Source organism: Molossus molossus, unplaced genomic scaffold (genome assembly GCF_014108415.1).
Source record: "Molossus molossus isolate mMolMol1 unplaced genomic scaffold, mMolMol1.p scaffold_m16_p_4, whole genome shotgun sequence".
NCBI lineage: Eukaryota > Metazoa > Chordata > Mammalia > Chiroptera > Molossidae > Molossus > Molossus molossus.
The window spans coordinates 6203947-6219029 of record NW_023425377.1 but is presented as its reverse complement, the minus strand read 5'-3'; the positions used below and the strand labels follow the sequence as shown (position 1 = coordinate 6219029).

The window sequence follows — 15083 nt, the reverse complement described above, 5'->3', positions numbered from 1 at the left end:
CCCCAATATATTCACTGCAGCGTTATTTATAGTGGCCAAGACATGGAAACCAGTGTCCTTCAACAGAGGATTAAATCAAGAACCAAAGAGTCAGGGGTTCGATTCCGGTCAAAAAAGGCAACCCATCAAGGTGTTTCTCTTCCTCTCTATCCTCTCTGTTTGTCTCTTTGTCTCTATGTCTGTCTCTCTTTCCCTCCCTCCCACTCTATCTGTAAATCAATGAAAAATATCCTCAAATGAGGATTAAAAAAAAAAAGATGTGGTACAGCCTGGCTGGTATGGCTTAGTTGGCTGAATTGTCACATGCCCCTGGAAGCTGCAGGTTCGATTCCCCAGTCAGAGCAAAAGCCCGAGTTGCAGGCTCAATTCCCCAGTAGGGGGCATCAAAAGGCAGCTGAGAAGATGTTTCTCTCTCTCTCAAATCAATAAAAATATAGTTAGAAGGAAAAAAAAGTGATGTAGTACATACATGCTATGGAATACTAATCAGCCACAGGATAACATTATGCTGAGAACATTGAGAACATTATGTTAAGTGAAATAGGGCTGAGAAAGCTAAGAACTGTATGATTTCACTCACATGTGGGATATAAAACTGAAACTCATAGACTCGAACAACAGTATGGTCATTACCGGGGAAGGGGAGTGGGGAGTTAAAGCGGGATAGAGAGAGCCAAATATATGGTGACAGAAGATGATCTGACTTTGGGTGGTGGGCATACAATGCAATATATACATCATGTATCATAGAAATGTACACTTGAAACCTATATAATCTTATTAACCAATGTCACCCCAATAAATTTAATTAAAAAATTAAAACTTACCTTTAACATTGAAATATAACTTTTGTCCCTATTTACTATTCCCTTATTAAAATGTTTAAGAATCATCTATTATAGAAGAAAAAGTTAGCTTTGCCCTGGCTGGTTTAGCTCAGCAGTTAGAGTGTCGGCTCACAGACCGAAGAGTCCTAGGTTCAGTTCCTGCTAAGGGCACATACCTCGGTTGCAGTTTGTCCCCAGCCTCGGCTGGGGTCATGTGGGTGGCAACCACTCGACGTGTCTCTCTCTTTTTCTTTTTTTTTTTATCCTCATCCGAGGACATTTTTCCATTTTTTGTACAGAGTGGGAGGGAGAGAGAGGAAGAGAGAGAGAGGGAAACATCGATGTGAAAGGGACACATCGAGTGGCTGCCACCCTCACGACCAACCAGGGCCGGGGACAAACTGCAACCGAGGTACATGCCCTTAGCGGGAACCGAACCCGGGTCTCTCTGGACCGCAGGCGGATGCTCTAACCGCTGAGCCAAACCGGCCAGGGCTCGACGTGTCTCTCTTACATCGATGTTTCTCTCTGTCTCTGTCTCTCTCCCTCCCATTCGCTCTGCCTGATGATAAATGGAAAAATATCCTCAGAAGAGGAATAAGAAAAAAAAAATAATAAAGGACATCTAAACTACTCTAAATCTCTTAGATAGTAATTATCTGTGACAGGGTGCAACCATAACAAGCCCAGAGCAGAAAAAGCCAAATTCACATAAGGGTTTGTTCAACAGGCCTGTATGTTAATTTTTGGCAGCACAACAATGATCAAACGCCCAAAAGCTTTTAATCACCACCAAGTTGAAATTTTTTCCAGGGTAACTGAAGTCCAAGGTAGAAATGTATTGATGACTGCCAGAAAATGCACAAGTATTATAATGAAACCATATTATGGGACCAGCATAGGGACCCCTCTACCCCGCAATGAGACACTCCAGGAGAGGGATGGTGTCTGCTCCTTTAATCTGCTATAAAACAGGAGGTGGTGTCAAATGTCCAGATGCTGATATTATAAGTACAGACACTCATTCACTTCCAAGTTCCAGTCCCCGCCTTTAACTGTTGGCTACACCAATCAGAGAGGACTTCCATGTAATCTCTTTCAACTCACCCCTCCAGACAATCATTACTTTGTGATTCAAGGCAGATGGATCTTTCTAATACTCCACTAAGGGTGATTTAAGAGCACAGGCCTAGAAAACACTTTACTAAGCTTCCTCCAGATTAGACAAGCCTTCTTTTCTTATACTTTCAAGACCTCAAGAAAACTTGCTTCCCCACACAGTTCAACTTCAACTGCTAAATTCAAGTCAAGCTTGAATAAACCGGGTTTTAAGCTGAAAACATTCAGTCTGGGAGAGACAGCAAAGGTAATGATGAAAAAGAAGGTAACTGTGTAAAGTGACACAAAAGAAGATGAGCAACATTATCACTTTTTTCCATTTGCTCCAGTTAGATAATTAAGATCTCAGTTCAAAATTTCTACCTTGTGAAATGCAATATAATTTGTCGACTAAGATCAAAGACAATTACCCACTTCATTTTTCACTGCTGCCATCTCCATTTTGGAGTGTAAACACAAAAGAATCCTTAAGAATCACATTCCATTAACTTCAACTCAACTGTGTTTACTACCATGAAGGAAAACATGCACACTTCTGCAGCAAGGAAAGCAAAGTCAACCCAAATCTCTCACCATCTGTGGAGAGAATACTGAATTAGAAAACAGAAGACAGGGTTTCCAGTTTGGGCTACTCTTTTTCTCTATGCTTCAGTTTCCTTCTCTATAAGATGGAGGTATTTATATCAACCTTTCCTTAAAGGCAAAAGACTCCTTCTCATGACAATTAAAAAAAAAAAAAAAGTATGTGAAGATTTTTTAAAAACCAAAAATTACAACAAAAAGTATATCACAATCATGGATCCTCTCACATATTTGTTATTTATATGTGTAAACCTTAAATGACTGAAAAGCTATGATCAAATCATGACGCTGTACACTTTAAGTAAGTACAACTATATTTGTCAATTATTCTTCAGTAAAGAAGTAACTGTCGTCTGAAACTTGAGGAGAAATGGGAAAAGGGGACTAAGTACTCTAAGGATAATCCTATGAAAGTTTAGAGATGGCAGGATTATTTCTGGGTGGGAAAATGACAAAAAGGTTGAGACTTATTCAGTAATGAAAGGTTATCCCAGTGTTGAAAATTAGCAGAAAATAACTTGGAAAAGTTTGGATTTTAGAACCACTACAGCCTAGAAATACAGAATCATATTCTGTTAGAATTAGATCTACCTGGTTTCTAGTTTAAAGAAAATACAGAGGTTAGAGGAATATACTAAATGATCTCACAGAGAAACAATCAGACAAATCCAGAATGTGGTACATTCTACAAGACTATTAAAAAGTCAATGTTGGGCCCTGGCTGGTTTGGCTCAGCAGTTAGAGCGTCGGCCTGCGGTCCAGAGAGACCTGGGTTTGGTTCCCGCTAAGGGCACATATCTTGGTTGCAGTTGGTCCTCGGCCCTGGTTGGGTCATGTGGGTGGCAGCCACTCGATGTGTACCTTTCGCGTCGATGTTTCTCTCTCTCTCTCTCTCTCTTCCTCTCTCTCCCTCCCACTCTATCTGAACAACAACAAAAAAAGTTAGTGTTGGGCCCTGGCCAGTTTGGTTCAGTGGTCAGAGCATAGACCTGTGGACCAAAGAGTCACAGGTTCTATTCCAGTTAAGGGCACGTACCTCGGTTGTGGTTCTGTCCCCAGCCCTGGTCAGGGTTGTGCGGGAGGCAACCAGTCAAATGTGTCTGTCTTTCTCTCTCTCTCTCTCCTTCCCTCCCACTCTATCTGAAGATAAATGGAAACATATCCTCAGGTGAAGATTTAAAAAAAAAAAAAGGTCAATGTTGGGAGGTGGAGAAAGTCAATATAGTAGGGAAGAAAAGGGAGAGTTGTTGTTGTAGATTTTAAAAGATTAAAGAGACAAACAGATGCAATTGTCTAAATGCTGATTAGATCCTAGTTTGAAAAAGGTAGCTATAAAACACTTTTGGGATGATTAGGGGATTCTGCTTATGGACTAGATCTTAGGAAATAATAGCTAATCTTATGAGGAGTGGTATGTAGTTGTTTTGTAGGAGATAGATGCTTTGTAGAACTCTAATTTTAAGAGATGCATGCTGAAGTGTCATGATGTCCGTGCTCACTTTCAAACAGTTAAACAAAGGTGTATGTGTATGTACACACATTTTTGTTTAATCTATGTGATGGGTATTCAAGTGTCTGTTGTACTCGTCTTTCAACTTCTCAATATAATTGAAAATTAACATTAAAAAATGTGTCAAAAAAGAATCAGATAAAACCTTGATAATGATTTAATCAGCCCTGGCCAGTGTGGCTCAGTTGGTTGTCATCCCATGTACAGAGAGGTCACCAGTTGGATTCCGGGTCAGGGCACATGCCAGGGTTGTGGGCTCAATCCCCAGTAAGGGGCATTCAGGGGGCAGCCAATCAAAGTTTCTCTCTCTCATGTATGTTTCACTCTCTCTATCCTCTCCCTTTCTCTCTCTCTCAAAAAAAGAAAAAGAAAAAAAAAATCAATAAAAACATATACTTTTTAAAAATGATGATCTAATCCATTCTCTCTCTCTCTCTTTTTTTGTTAAGAGAGAGAGAAACATTGACATGAGAGACACATCGAGTGGTTGCCACCCACACGACCCCAACCCAGGCTGGGGACAAACTGCAACCAAGGCGAGAACTGAACCCAGGACTCTCTGGTCCGCAGGCGGATGCTCTAAACGCTGAGACAGACTTGCCAGAGCACAATCTCTTTTTTCGACAACGGAAGGAACAGGGCCCAAAGGACCACATCTAATGCAGGCCTTTGCTCAACAGAGATCGAAATTCAGGCAGGCTGCAGAATCTCCACCCAAACTCCTTCCACACGCCAGGAAAGTAGGACCAAGAGACAAAGACTGATTTGGAACAAACCCATACATGTGCATGTAAAAGTCTAACACAGTTTTTATGCTTAATACTTGACAATCCATTGAAATTACAAAAGAATAAAGATCTGCCCTGGCTGGTTTTTCTCAGTGGTTAGAGCGTCAGCCTACGGACCAAAGAGTCCTGGGTTTGGTTCCCACTAGGGGCGTGTACCTCGGTTGCAGTTTGTCCCTGGCCCCGTGGGGTTGTGTGGGTGGTAGCCAGTCGATGTGTCCCTCTCACATCGATGTTTCTCTCTCTCTTCCTCCCTCTCTCCTTCCCGCTCTATGTAAAGATAAATGCAAAAATGTCCTCGAGTGAGGATAAAAAAAAATAATAATAAAGATCTTTTGAAGACTATGACAACCTAGTACATCAGAAAGGTGTATAAAATAACCTCAGAACACAGCAGTGAATGGGAATTAGTTTGTTAGACTCACAAAGTGCAAAAAATAAAAATTTTAAAGTATTTAATCAGTATCACCTATAAAAAATTTTTAAAAAAATTTTTTTCTTTACTGATTTGAGAGAGAGAAGAAGAGAGAGGGAGAGAGAGAAAAAAACATCCATGAGAACATCGACTAGCCAGGGGATTTGGCCCACAACCGGGGCATGTGCCCTGACTGGGAATCGGACCAGCGACCTCTTGGTGCATGGGTTTGACGCTCAACCACTGAGCCACACTGGCAGATCCAGTATCACCTATGATACTGTCTCACAACTTGGTCTACTGATTATGGTAGCTATGCCTTACAAAGTTTGATAGCATACCTTAATAACTTCTCATTTCACCAATCTGCTCCACAAGCTACTTTTCGGTTCCCAAACTATGTTTTTTCACATTTCTATACAAGTGATTTCCTCTGCATATACAATACCCTTCTGCCTTTTCTTCATCTGCTCCTCTTTCAAGACCAATTTCTTATGCCACCTCTTCAGCTAAGTTTCCCGGTCCTGTGCCCCACACTACTGGAACTTTTTGCATTGCTATAGAGACTTAAAACTTTTCCAAATTTTTTAAATGTATGATTCCTCCATTAGACCACAAACTATCTGATTTCACAGAGCAGCAGTCAAAAATAATAGAAGCTGGCTATTGTTTTAAAGTTTAAGAAGAACCATCTTAATTCACCTAAAAAAAATAATAAAGTGTTTGCCCTGAGTTGAAAGTGATAGGTTATCACGAAGCAGATTCATAACTTAATGATCTGGACTATTTATTACTCTGCCCTTTTGATACTCTTGTCACACAGCACTATCTGAACCAATGCAAAGAAGTAGTCTGACTTGCTTATACCTACAAGCCAATTATATTAAACGCAATAAATTACCTGTAGGGTTTCCAGAGAGGGTAAGATCTTAACCAGAGAAGCCCAAAAGTCACTAATTCATTACTTAGTCAAGTCTTCAGCAAATATATATTAAGACCTCACACAAGTAAAATTCATTTCAAATTATTTTCACAAATATTTTTTCTTAGATGTCTAACTTCAACAGAAATTTCATGTTTGAAAACAGAGCTATAATGGAAACTTCTAAAAGTTCTAGTGCAAACATGCAAAAATATGGTATTATAATACCCAATGTATACTCAGCAATATTTAACCTCTCAGCTCAATATATGGATGGAACATATTCAGAAACAAACTTGATTTTTGCTGACTGCAAGTCAAAGTAGATGATGCAAGACGAATACATGCTGATTGTTCTTGGCCAACACACATGCATCTTTAAGTACATACGCGTTAGTAAAGTCTGAACCTATGGTCCTTGAACTACCAGTGAATCATGAGGAGCTTGCTGGTAGCCTAGTACTGCCCGATAAGCAGAAGCAGAAAGCTGGGTAGGGATGGTGAGGGGTGGCGGGAGAGTCAGGTACAGTGGTCCACCAAATGTAGATAAACCATTCAGGTGGTCTGCAGTAAGGAAAAATGAGAGAATCACTAAATCAGCAAATTGATCATCATGCCCAATTAATATGATCATGTTGCTTACCAAAATCAACCTACTACTTTCTTGCAACAAGAGAAGAATGTGTTTTGGTCAAAAGCCACAAGAGAGATAAGGAAGCATTAACATAAAGGCAAAAGTTCCTTATTACTCGTGATTAACAATTCAATAATCATTCTCATTACAAGACTCAGCTGAGTACAGTACTACTAGCACTACTCACCAGGTTCTGCCAAAGTTTTGCATTTACAGAAATAAAATCAGATTTAAAAATAAAATCTAACTATTAAAATTTCTCCATAAGCAAGAGAGGTATTATGAACTAGAGTTATCAAAAATCAGAGGAATGAAGATTCGTAACATTTCTAATGGCTTAAAGCTTTTGTCCATAGTATACAGCACTAGCAACTAATTCCTAAATAAAATCAGAGGTGGAAAAAAAACAGCACATTTAATATCCATAATGAGAATCTTCTTTAAAAATGTCTTTCCAACGTAATTTCCAAGATAATTTTAACTGGAAAAAAAATTCAACCCCTTATGTTGAAAATATAAAACAGAGTGAAAAACATATAAATATAAATATTTATAATAGAAATATATTATACTTTATAGAAAGTACAAGAGAATACCAGTTTTTGGGTAGCGAATTAAAACAGAGTGGGACTAGCCCAATGAAAGGTAGCTGATTAGGCAGGGGCACAACATACCATGTCAATTTGTAATGTAAACTCAAGTGCTTAAATCTCTTCCCAAAGAGGATTCAGCTTTCCACATATCCCAGTATTTTCCAACTCAAGCTTCCCTGACCTAAATGCAGTTCTCATACCTACTACACCTACCGACCCAGAGTATCACTGTATTTCCAACCTATACCTATTTGCTGCCTATTTTCCTTTTGGTCTGCTCTCACCCTCTGCTTCACATCAAGTAAATGCCTCCTATTTCACAGGAAGTCTCTAATTGGTACAAAATTTTATGCATCCCTCTCATAAAGCCCCAGAACTCAACAACCCAGAAAATCTAAAGAATTTTACTTCCTTTGTCACACTAGGGATAAAAGTAGACTAAATCTTCAGTCCTCCTCCTGCTCGAATCTGCTTTATTTTTTATTATAAGCACAGCCCTAAGAGTATTCCGTAAAAAACCAAGTTAGGGGATGTGTAGAAGTAATATATGGGACACTGAAAATATATAAGGAAGAGATATGCAAGATATTCTTGGTGAGCAAAGTAACTCATGTCTCACAGAGAATGTGTTTCTCTGAAGGACACCAACCTCAATATATAAGAGCTTCTGGTATATTCTGGGGTTGGATGCCCAAGAATTGTATCTTGTGTTAGGATATGAATAATAAACCAGAGCTAGAATTTCTGTAAATACTGTATCAGAATAAAAAGTTAACAAAACAAATTATTTTCTGAAATTATAAGAATAATCTTTTCAAATACAATCAGATCTATCAGTTTCACAGTCGAACCTGTTTTCCTGTTTCCCAGTAATTCAACAAAACTCAGTATAGTAAGCACCAACAATGGTCAGTCCCTGAGAGGTTATTTCTCATTTCTTCACCTTTTATGAAATTTTCACGACTAAATTCTTAGTAATCTTCTTTTTTCACTCACTTATGGCAGTCATTCACTTTTACACCTTCAGTCAACCGCACCCAGATGACTCCAAAATCCTCATTCATAATCCTGAACATCTAGGATTCCCGCCATATCTAAAATTCTGCACCATCCTAAATAATGTTTCAACTTAAAAATTCTTCTGCCAACTAATCCTTAACATACTGAAAGGAAGAAGAATTATGGCTTTCCTAGATAGCTCTTTCTTTCCCCCAAACTTGCCAAGCTTCACTATTCCTGGTCATCCAGGTAAAAACGTGCTGTTTGTCTTTTCTCCTCTATATTCCTACATCCAATAAACCATCTCATGCCATTTTCCCCCTAATGGGTTCCTCGCGCTAGTCTCTTCGCACTGTAAGCAATTCCATTACAGTGTTTCTCAAACTTTTTTTTTATCCTCACCCGAGGACATTTTTCGATATTTTGTTCAGATAGAGTGGGAGAGAGAGAGAGAGAAAGATGGACGTGAAAGGGACACATCGAGTGGTTGCCACACGACCCAACCAGGGGCGGGGACAAACTGCAACCGAGGTACGCGCCCCTATCGGGAACCGAACCAGGGTCTCTCCTGACCGCAGGCCGACACTCTAACCGCTGAGCCAAACTGGCTGGGGCATCAAACTTCTTTGTTTTAAATCCTCACCCAAGGATATTATTTTTCCATTGATTTTTTTTTTAGATATAGCGGGAGGGAGAGAGAGAGAAACATTGATGTGAAAGAGACACATTAACTGGTTGTGGGGCCAGGGATCAAACCAGCAACCGAGGTATATGCCCTTGACTGGAATCGAATCCACGATTTTTTGGTCCTCAGGCTGACTCTCTAACCACTGAACAAAACCAGCCAGGGTTTTTCAAACTTTAGTGTGTATAAGAATCATTGAGAATCTTGTTAAAAATGCAGATTTTGATTCAGTAGGCCAGGGCTGGGTACTGACGTTCTGCATTTCTAACATGCTCCCAGGTAATGCTAATGCTGCTGGTTGAAAGTCCATACCTCACACCTTTGAGCAGCTGAGATAATTTTGTTTTCCTTTATACCTTCAGCAATTTCAGTTTATCCTATAGTATTTTTATATGAGTTTTAGAGTTGTTTCATGTGTGCATATTCTATTATGCTTTCCTAAAAAGCGATTTTGACATACTCAAAAAATAGGATCATGATTTCTTTTTTTAGAACAGCAACCAATACAACATTAGGCTTATTGTGGATATTCAATGCTTGTTGATTGTAAAATGCTTCCCTAGGAAATACAACAATCATCTCTTGATTAAGAAGAAGCTGAAGTGGGTTTATAAATTACCTTTGTCAACTTTTTAAAAACCATTTCAATGCTAATCAACCTTTTTACCAGATTAGACATAGGAAATAAACTTAAAACAACTTTCTACTCATAGTTAAGACAGCAACTGTTATTTAAAAGATTTATAAATTATTAATTATAGATTTATTCTTTCTCTGTCAGTAAAGAATTAGTTAAATATATGTATATATTTAAAACTGAAATTAGGCCCTAGCCGGTTTGGCTCAGCAGTTAGAACATCGGCCTGTGGTCCAGAGAGACCCGGGTTCGGTTCCCGCTAAGGGCATGTACCTCGGTTGCAGTTTGTCCCCGGCCCTGGTTGGGTCGTGCAGGTGGTGACGACTCAATGTGTCCCTTTCACGTCGATGTTTCTCTCTCTCTCTCCCGCTCTATCTGAACAAAGAATGGAAAAATGTCCTCGGGTGAGGATAAATAAATAAATAAGATAAATGAAACTAAAGTTAGAAGCACAGATAACAAAAGAAAAAATAAAATAGACTTCATTAAAATTAAAAACTTTTGTGCATCAAAGGACATCATCAAGAAAATGAAAAGACAACCTACAACACAGAATATCCACAAATCATAAAATCATATTTCTTCTTTTTTTTTTTTAATCCTCACCTGAGGACATTTTCCCATTTTTTATTCAGACAGAACAGGAGGGAGAGAGAGAGAGAAACATCGACGTGAAAGGGACACATCGAGTGGCCGCCACCTGCACAACCCAGCCAGGGCCGGGGACAAACTGCAGCCCAGGTACATGCCCTTAGCGGGAATCGAACCCGGGTCTCTGTGGACCGCAGGCCAACACTCAAGCTGCTGAGCCAAACCGGCCAAGGCCACAAATCATATCTCTAATAAGGGTTTAATATGGCAAATTTTAAATGTATTTTACTATAATTAAAGAATTAAAGTAGAAAAAAAGAAAGTAGTATTCTTTTTTTTTAATCCTCACCTGAGGATATTTTTTGCCTCCTGCACAACCCCAACCAGGGCTGGGGACGAACTGCAAACAAGGTACATGCCCTTGACCGGCATCAAACCCATGACTCTATGATCCCACAGGCCAACACTCTAACCGCTGAGCCAAACCCACTAGAGTGAAACTAGCATTCTGTATATAGCCCTGAGTTCAAGTTCAAGTTCTGCCATTTATCCAATATGCCATGTTATGCAAGTTATTTAATTTCTCCTGGTTTTCACCCATCTCTAAAATAGAGATATTACCCACCTCTTGGAATTGGTGAAGACTAAATAAGAGAAGGTAATCACTTAGCACAGTACCTGTTATATAATAAACACTGGATAAATGATAGCTGTTATTATTAAAAAACCACCATTACTCATCAAGTAGGTGTCAGTAAGGCTGCTTATAAATGGATCTCCAAAAGAACTCCATGATGCCCAGCCAGTGTGGCTCAGTGTTTGAGTGTCGACCCATGTACCAAGAGGTCACTGGTTCAATTTCTGGTCTAATTCCTGGTCCGGGCACATGCTCAGGTTGTGGGACAAATCTCCAGCAGGGGGCACACAGGAGGTAGCCAATCAAAGTTCTCTCTCATCAATATTTCTATCTCTCTCTCCTCCCTTCCTCTCTCTCTAAAATCAATAAAGAAAAATTCAACAGAACTCCATGATATCCTAAAGACATTTTAAAATAAAGAAATAAATGCCCAGTATTAAGTTATCCTCCTGTAAACCTGGATCCTGTAAACCACCAGGATCAGTCCTCTTGGAATATCACAATGTATGGAATAAATGACACACCCAGAAAATGATAATCTTTGTACATCACTATGGTCATTAAAGAGAACAAAATAAGAAGCTAGTTGGCTGTCTTCAATTAATTTCATTTTACTATTTTTCCCCACATATTTCTTATTTTTAAAAATCATAAGAGATTTAATCCCTTAGCAAATGCCATGGGCTAAAACATCGTCTAGAGGTCCTAAGTGCCAACCCCTGCATCAGAATGTCATCATCATAAGGCAGAGACCCATCCAGAACATGCCGTCCAAAATGTCAAAACAGAAAATCCTAGGAGCATGAAAGCTTGGGAGAACTGTTAAAAAATCTACTATAATATACCATCTTGATTAAAATTAGGCATTAAAAGATGGTCAAAGTAGCTAAAACTCAATAACTGAATTCTAGGCAAGGTATGCCAGAGGAAGATACTATAAATGATTCCAGATAGCACATATCTTACGTGAATTAAGTCATTTCCACATCCTCCAGTCTTCTGCAAAAATTTCTCAAATTCCTTCAAACAAGTAATCCACCTAGTAAGGAAGTTTTTCTCGGTATGCACACAATGATTTGCCATTCTATGATATTTGCATGACAATGTGAATGTAATTATATCTGTCCTGAAAATCTTAAATCTGTCATGAAAAGCATCAGAAGATTGTATTTCACTCCACGTTGATAAAAGAAATTTTCATAACCCAATATGTCCAGATTACAACTACTAACCACTACTGTATGTTTGAAATTTGAAGAATCTGTGCCAACAACCCCCTTAGGAAAAAGTCTTTCCCATCCCAACAAAAACCTACTGTAATAAGCAAGGGCTATTAAATTTACTAACCTGAACCTGGCCAGTGTGGCTCGGTGGAATGAGCATCATCCCATGGACTGAGAAGTCCTGGTTGGATTCCTGGTCAGGGCACATGCTGGGGGTTGTGGGCTCAATCCCCAGTAGGGGGCGTGCAGGAGGCAGCCAATCAATGTTTCACTCTCACATTGATGCTTCTCTCTCTAAAAAAATCAATAAAAACACATTTAAAAAAAATTTAACCTTACTAAACTGAAACACTCACCTGAGCTAATTCCTTTAAACCACAATTAAATCTTTTTTTTATCCTCACCCAAGGACATTTTTCCATTTTTTGTTCAGACAGAGTGGGAAGGGAGAGAGAGAGAGAGAGAGAGAGAGAGAGAGAAACATCGATGTGAAAGGGACACATCGAGTGGCTGTCACCCGCACGACCCAACCAGGGCCAGGGACAAACTGCAACCGAGGTACATGCCCTTAGCCGGAACCGAACCCAGGCCTCCTGAACCACAGGCCAACACTCTACCGCTGAGCCAAACCAGCCAGGGCCCAATTAACTCTTAACTACCATGACAATAAAGGAGAATAAAGACTTCCATAATTAAATTCCAGGAATAATCTTTTTATTCCTACACAGCTCCTTTCTCCACCCCAGTGACATAAAGAAGAAAATAAGAGGTTTATGTTCCTTTGTTCTAAACTTGAATTTGGAATGGTATAGCACAGCTTAAAGTCCAGAGAACTTAGTTCTCAAAGAAACTGACACTAGAGCTATCTAACTAGATACCACTGGTAATAAATTACCAAAAGCTAAGACAAGGCTTCATGCTTTTTAAAGCCCACACAATGCCTGGCTACTCATGTCACACTACCAAAAGGCTTAATTAAGTAAACTGGTTCAAGTTCATACCAAGAAGGGGAAAAAAAAGTTTATTAGAATTTCAAAATGAGTGTGAAACAATTTAAAACTAAACAGCACCTATAACTAATACTAACATACTTGGGTACCATTACAATCACCTCAGTGGCAGGAAAAATCACTGTGACCCCCAATTTGACCTTAACCCAAGACTGTTTTAAATCATGCCCTTTTTCTCTTCCTGCTTTGTTGTCACTGAGGATCTTGCTAATATGCCACCAAGTAAGAATGGCATGACTTGAAATGCACTATAGACTTTTCCTGGACGATTTTTTTCAAGCAACACTCCACTGAGCTTTCAAGCTATTTGCCCAAGACTTAGTCATCACTCAGGATACCCACAGATTTTCATGGCGTGTCAGGGCTAAACATCACGTAATTCAGGAAATCCATTAACCAAACGTTAGGTGTGCATGGTTCACGGACGGCGCTTCAGTGACAGGGCCAGCAGCAACTAACTTCTGGTGTGAGAAAAACGTGTACACTCTTTCATCCCCAAACTCCCGAGTTTAGGAACTTACAGATACCGCCCCACAGAGACCTCTAACACAAGGGTGCACAAAACCCGCACTGTCATCTTCGTTCTTCCTAACGCGGTTTCTTCTTTCACCGAGACATTCCGACCTGCACACAAGCCACAGAACGAATCCGGGGAAAGGCCATGGAGCCAGGGCGGAATTAGTTGTCTTGATGACACTGCTACACTGCAAGACCGGCCGGATTAAAATACCTTCCTCGGCAAACGAGGCGCGATACAATGAAGCAGAAGTGCGTTCCCTGGAAGAAAACTTTCAAGGTACCGATCCTCCTGGGAAATCGGACACTGCTGTAGTCGTGCTTTGATCCCCCGGATTTTCCTTTACGTAGCCGGATCGGAATTCGGCGAGCCCACCCCGGAGGCAGGCCGGCCGGCACCCCCAGGCTGCAGCGCGGAGCCACGTCGGACTCGGGCAGTCCCCACCCCTCGCGAAAATAATGCCTGCGGCCACTTGAGCCTTCCCCAACCCAGCAACTCGCGGGTTTAAATGGCCGAACTGGAACCAACCAGGGCAGCTGTCACCTGAAACTCGGGAAAGCTGAGACCAGCCAACTCCGCCGAGCAGGGAAGGGTGCGGAGCCGCGGCGGGGCCCGTCGGAGGGAGCGCCGGCTCGCTCCCCGCCCCCGCGGCCGCGGCGGCCCCGCGCCGCCATCCGGGTCCTGAATAATTGAACGGGCTGGAGGGAGACAGGGGCCAGGCGGGCAGCTTCGGGGCCGTCTCCCCGGCCGAGGCGCGCGGGTCGGGAGGCCGCGGGCTCCGTGCCCCGCGCGCGGAGGACTTTTCTCGGGGGCCGGGGAGAAGGGGGCGAGCCCGCGGCCGGCGGGGCGGCCGGAAGCGGGCGCGGGGTGACGTGGAGGAGGGGATGACAAAGGGGCGCGGGACCCCCGGCCGCGCTCCCCGCGGGCCCGCAGGGGCCCGGACAGGTGGCCAGGCCCGGCCGGGAACAATGGGGGGCCGAGGCTGCCCCCTGGCGCTCACCTACCTCCGGTGCCCTCCGAGTTCTCGTTGAGGCTGCCCGAGGAGTCGTGCTGGGCGCCCACACACCCGCCCATGGGGGCCCCCGGCGCCTCGTCCGCCACCTCCGGGCGCTCGTCAGGGCCCGCCGCCGCCTCAGCCTCCACCGGCGCCGCCGAGCTCCGGACAGCCGCGCCGCTCCGCTCCGCTCCGCTCGCCCGCCGCGGCCCAGCCTCCGCCCCCTCGCCGCTCCACCCACCGCCTTGGCTCGGCCCCTTCCTCCGCGCCCACTTCTACCTCAGCCCCCGGGCCGCCCGCCCCGCAGGCCTGGCCCGCACGCCGCTCTCCCCTCCGGCTCGGCCCCGCCAGGCCGGGGCTGGCCCATGCCGGGCGGGCCGCAGCGCCCGCCTCGCCCCCTCAC

The 15083-nt window shown here is 42.3% G+C and overlaps 1 protein-coding gene across 1 annotated transcript in view; it reads right to left on the bottom strand.

Moving 5' to 3' along the window:
* UBTD2 (ubiquitin domain containing 2) overlaps nt 1-14836 on the bottom strand; it is a 37545-nt gene extending 22709 nt beyond the window's left edge. The window contains exon 1 of the mRNA XM_036240546.1: nt 14691-14836. Within this exon, the coding sequence (XP_036096439.1) occupies nt 14691-14760 (70 nt within the window). The 5' untranslated portion in view covers nt 14761-14836. The remainder of the gene's footprint in view (nt 1-14690) is intronic.
* Nucleotides 14837-15083: the final 247 nt, after the last annotated feature.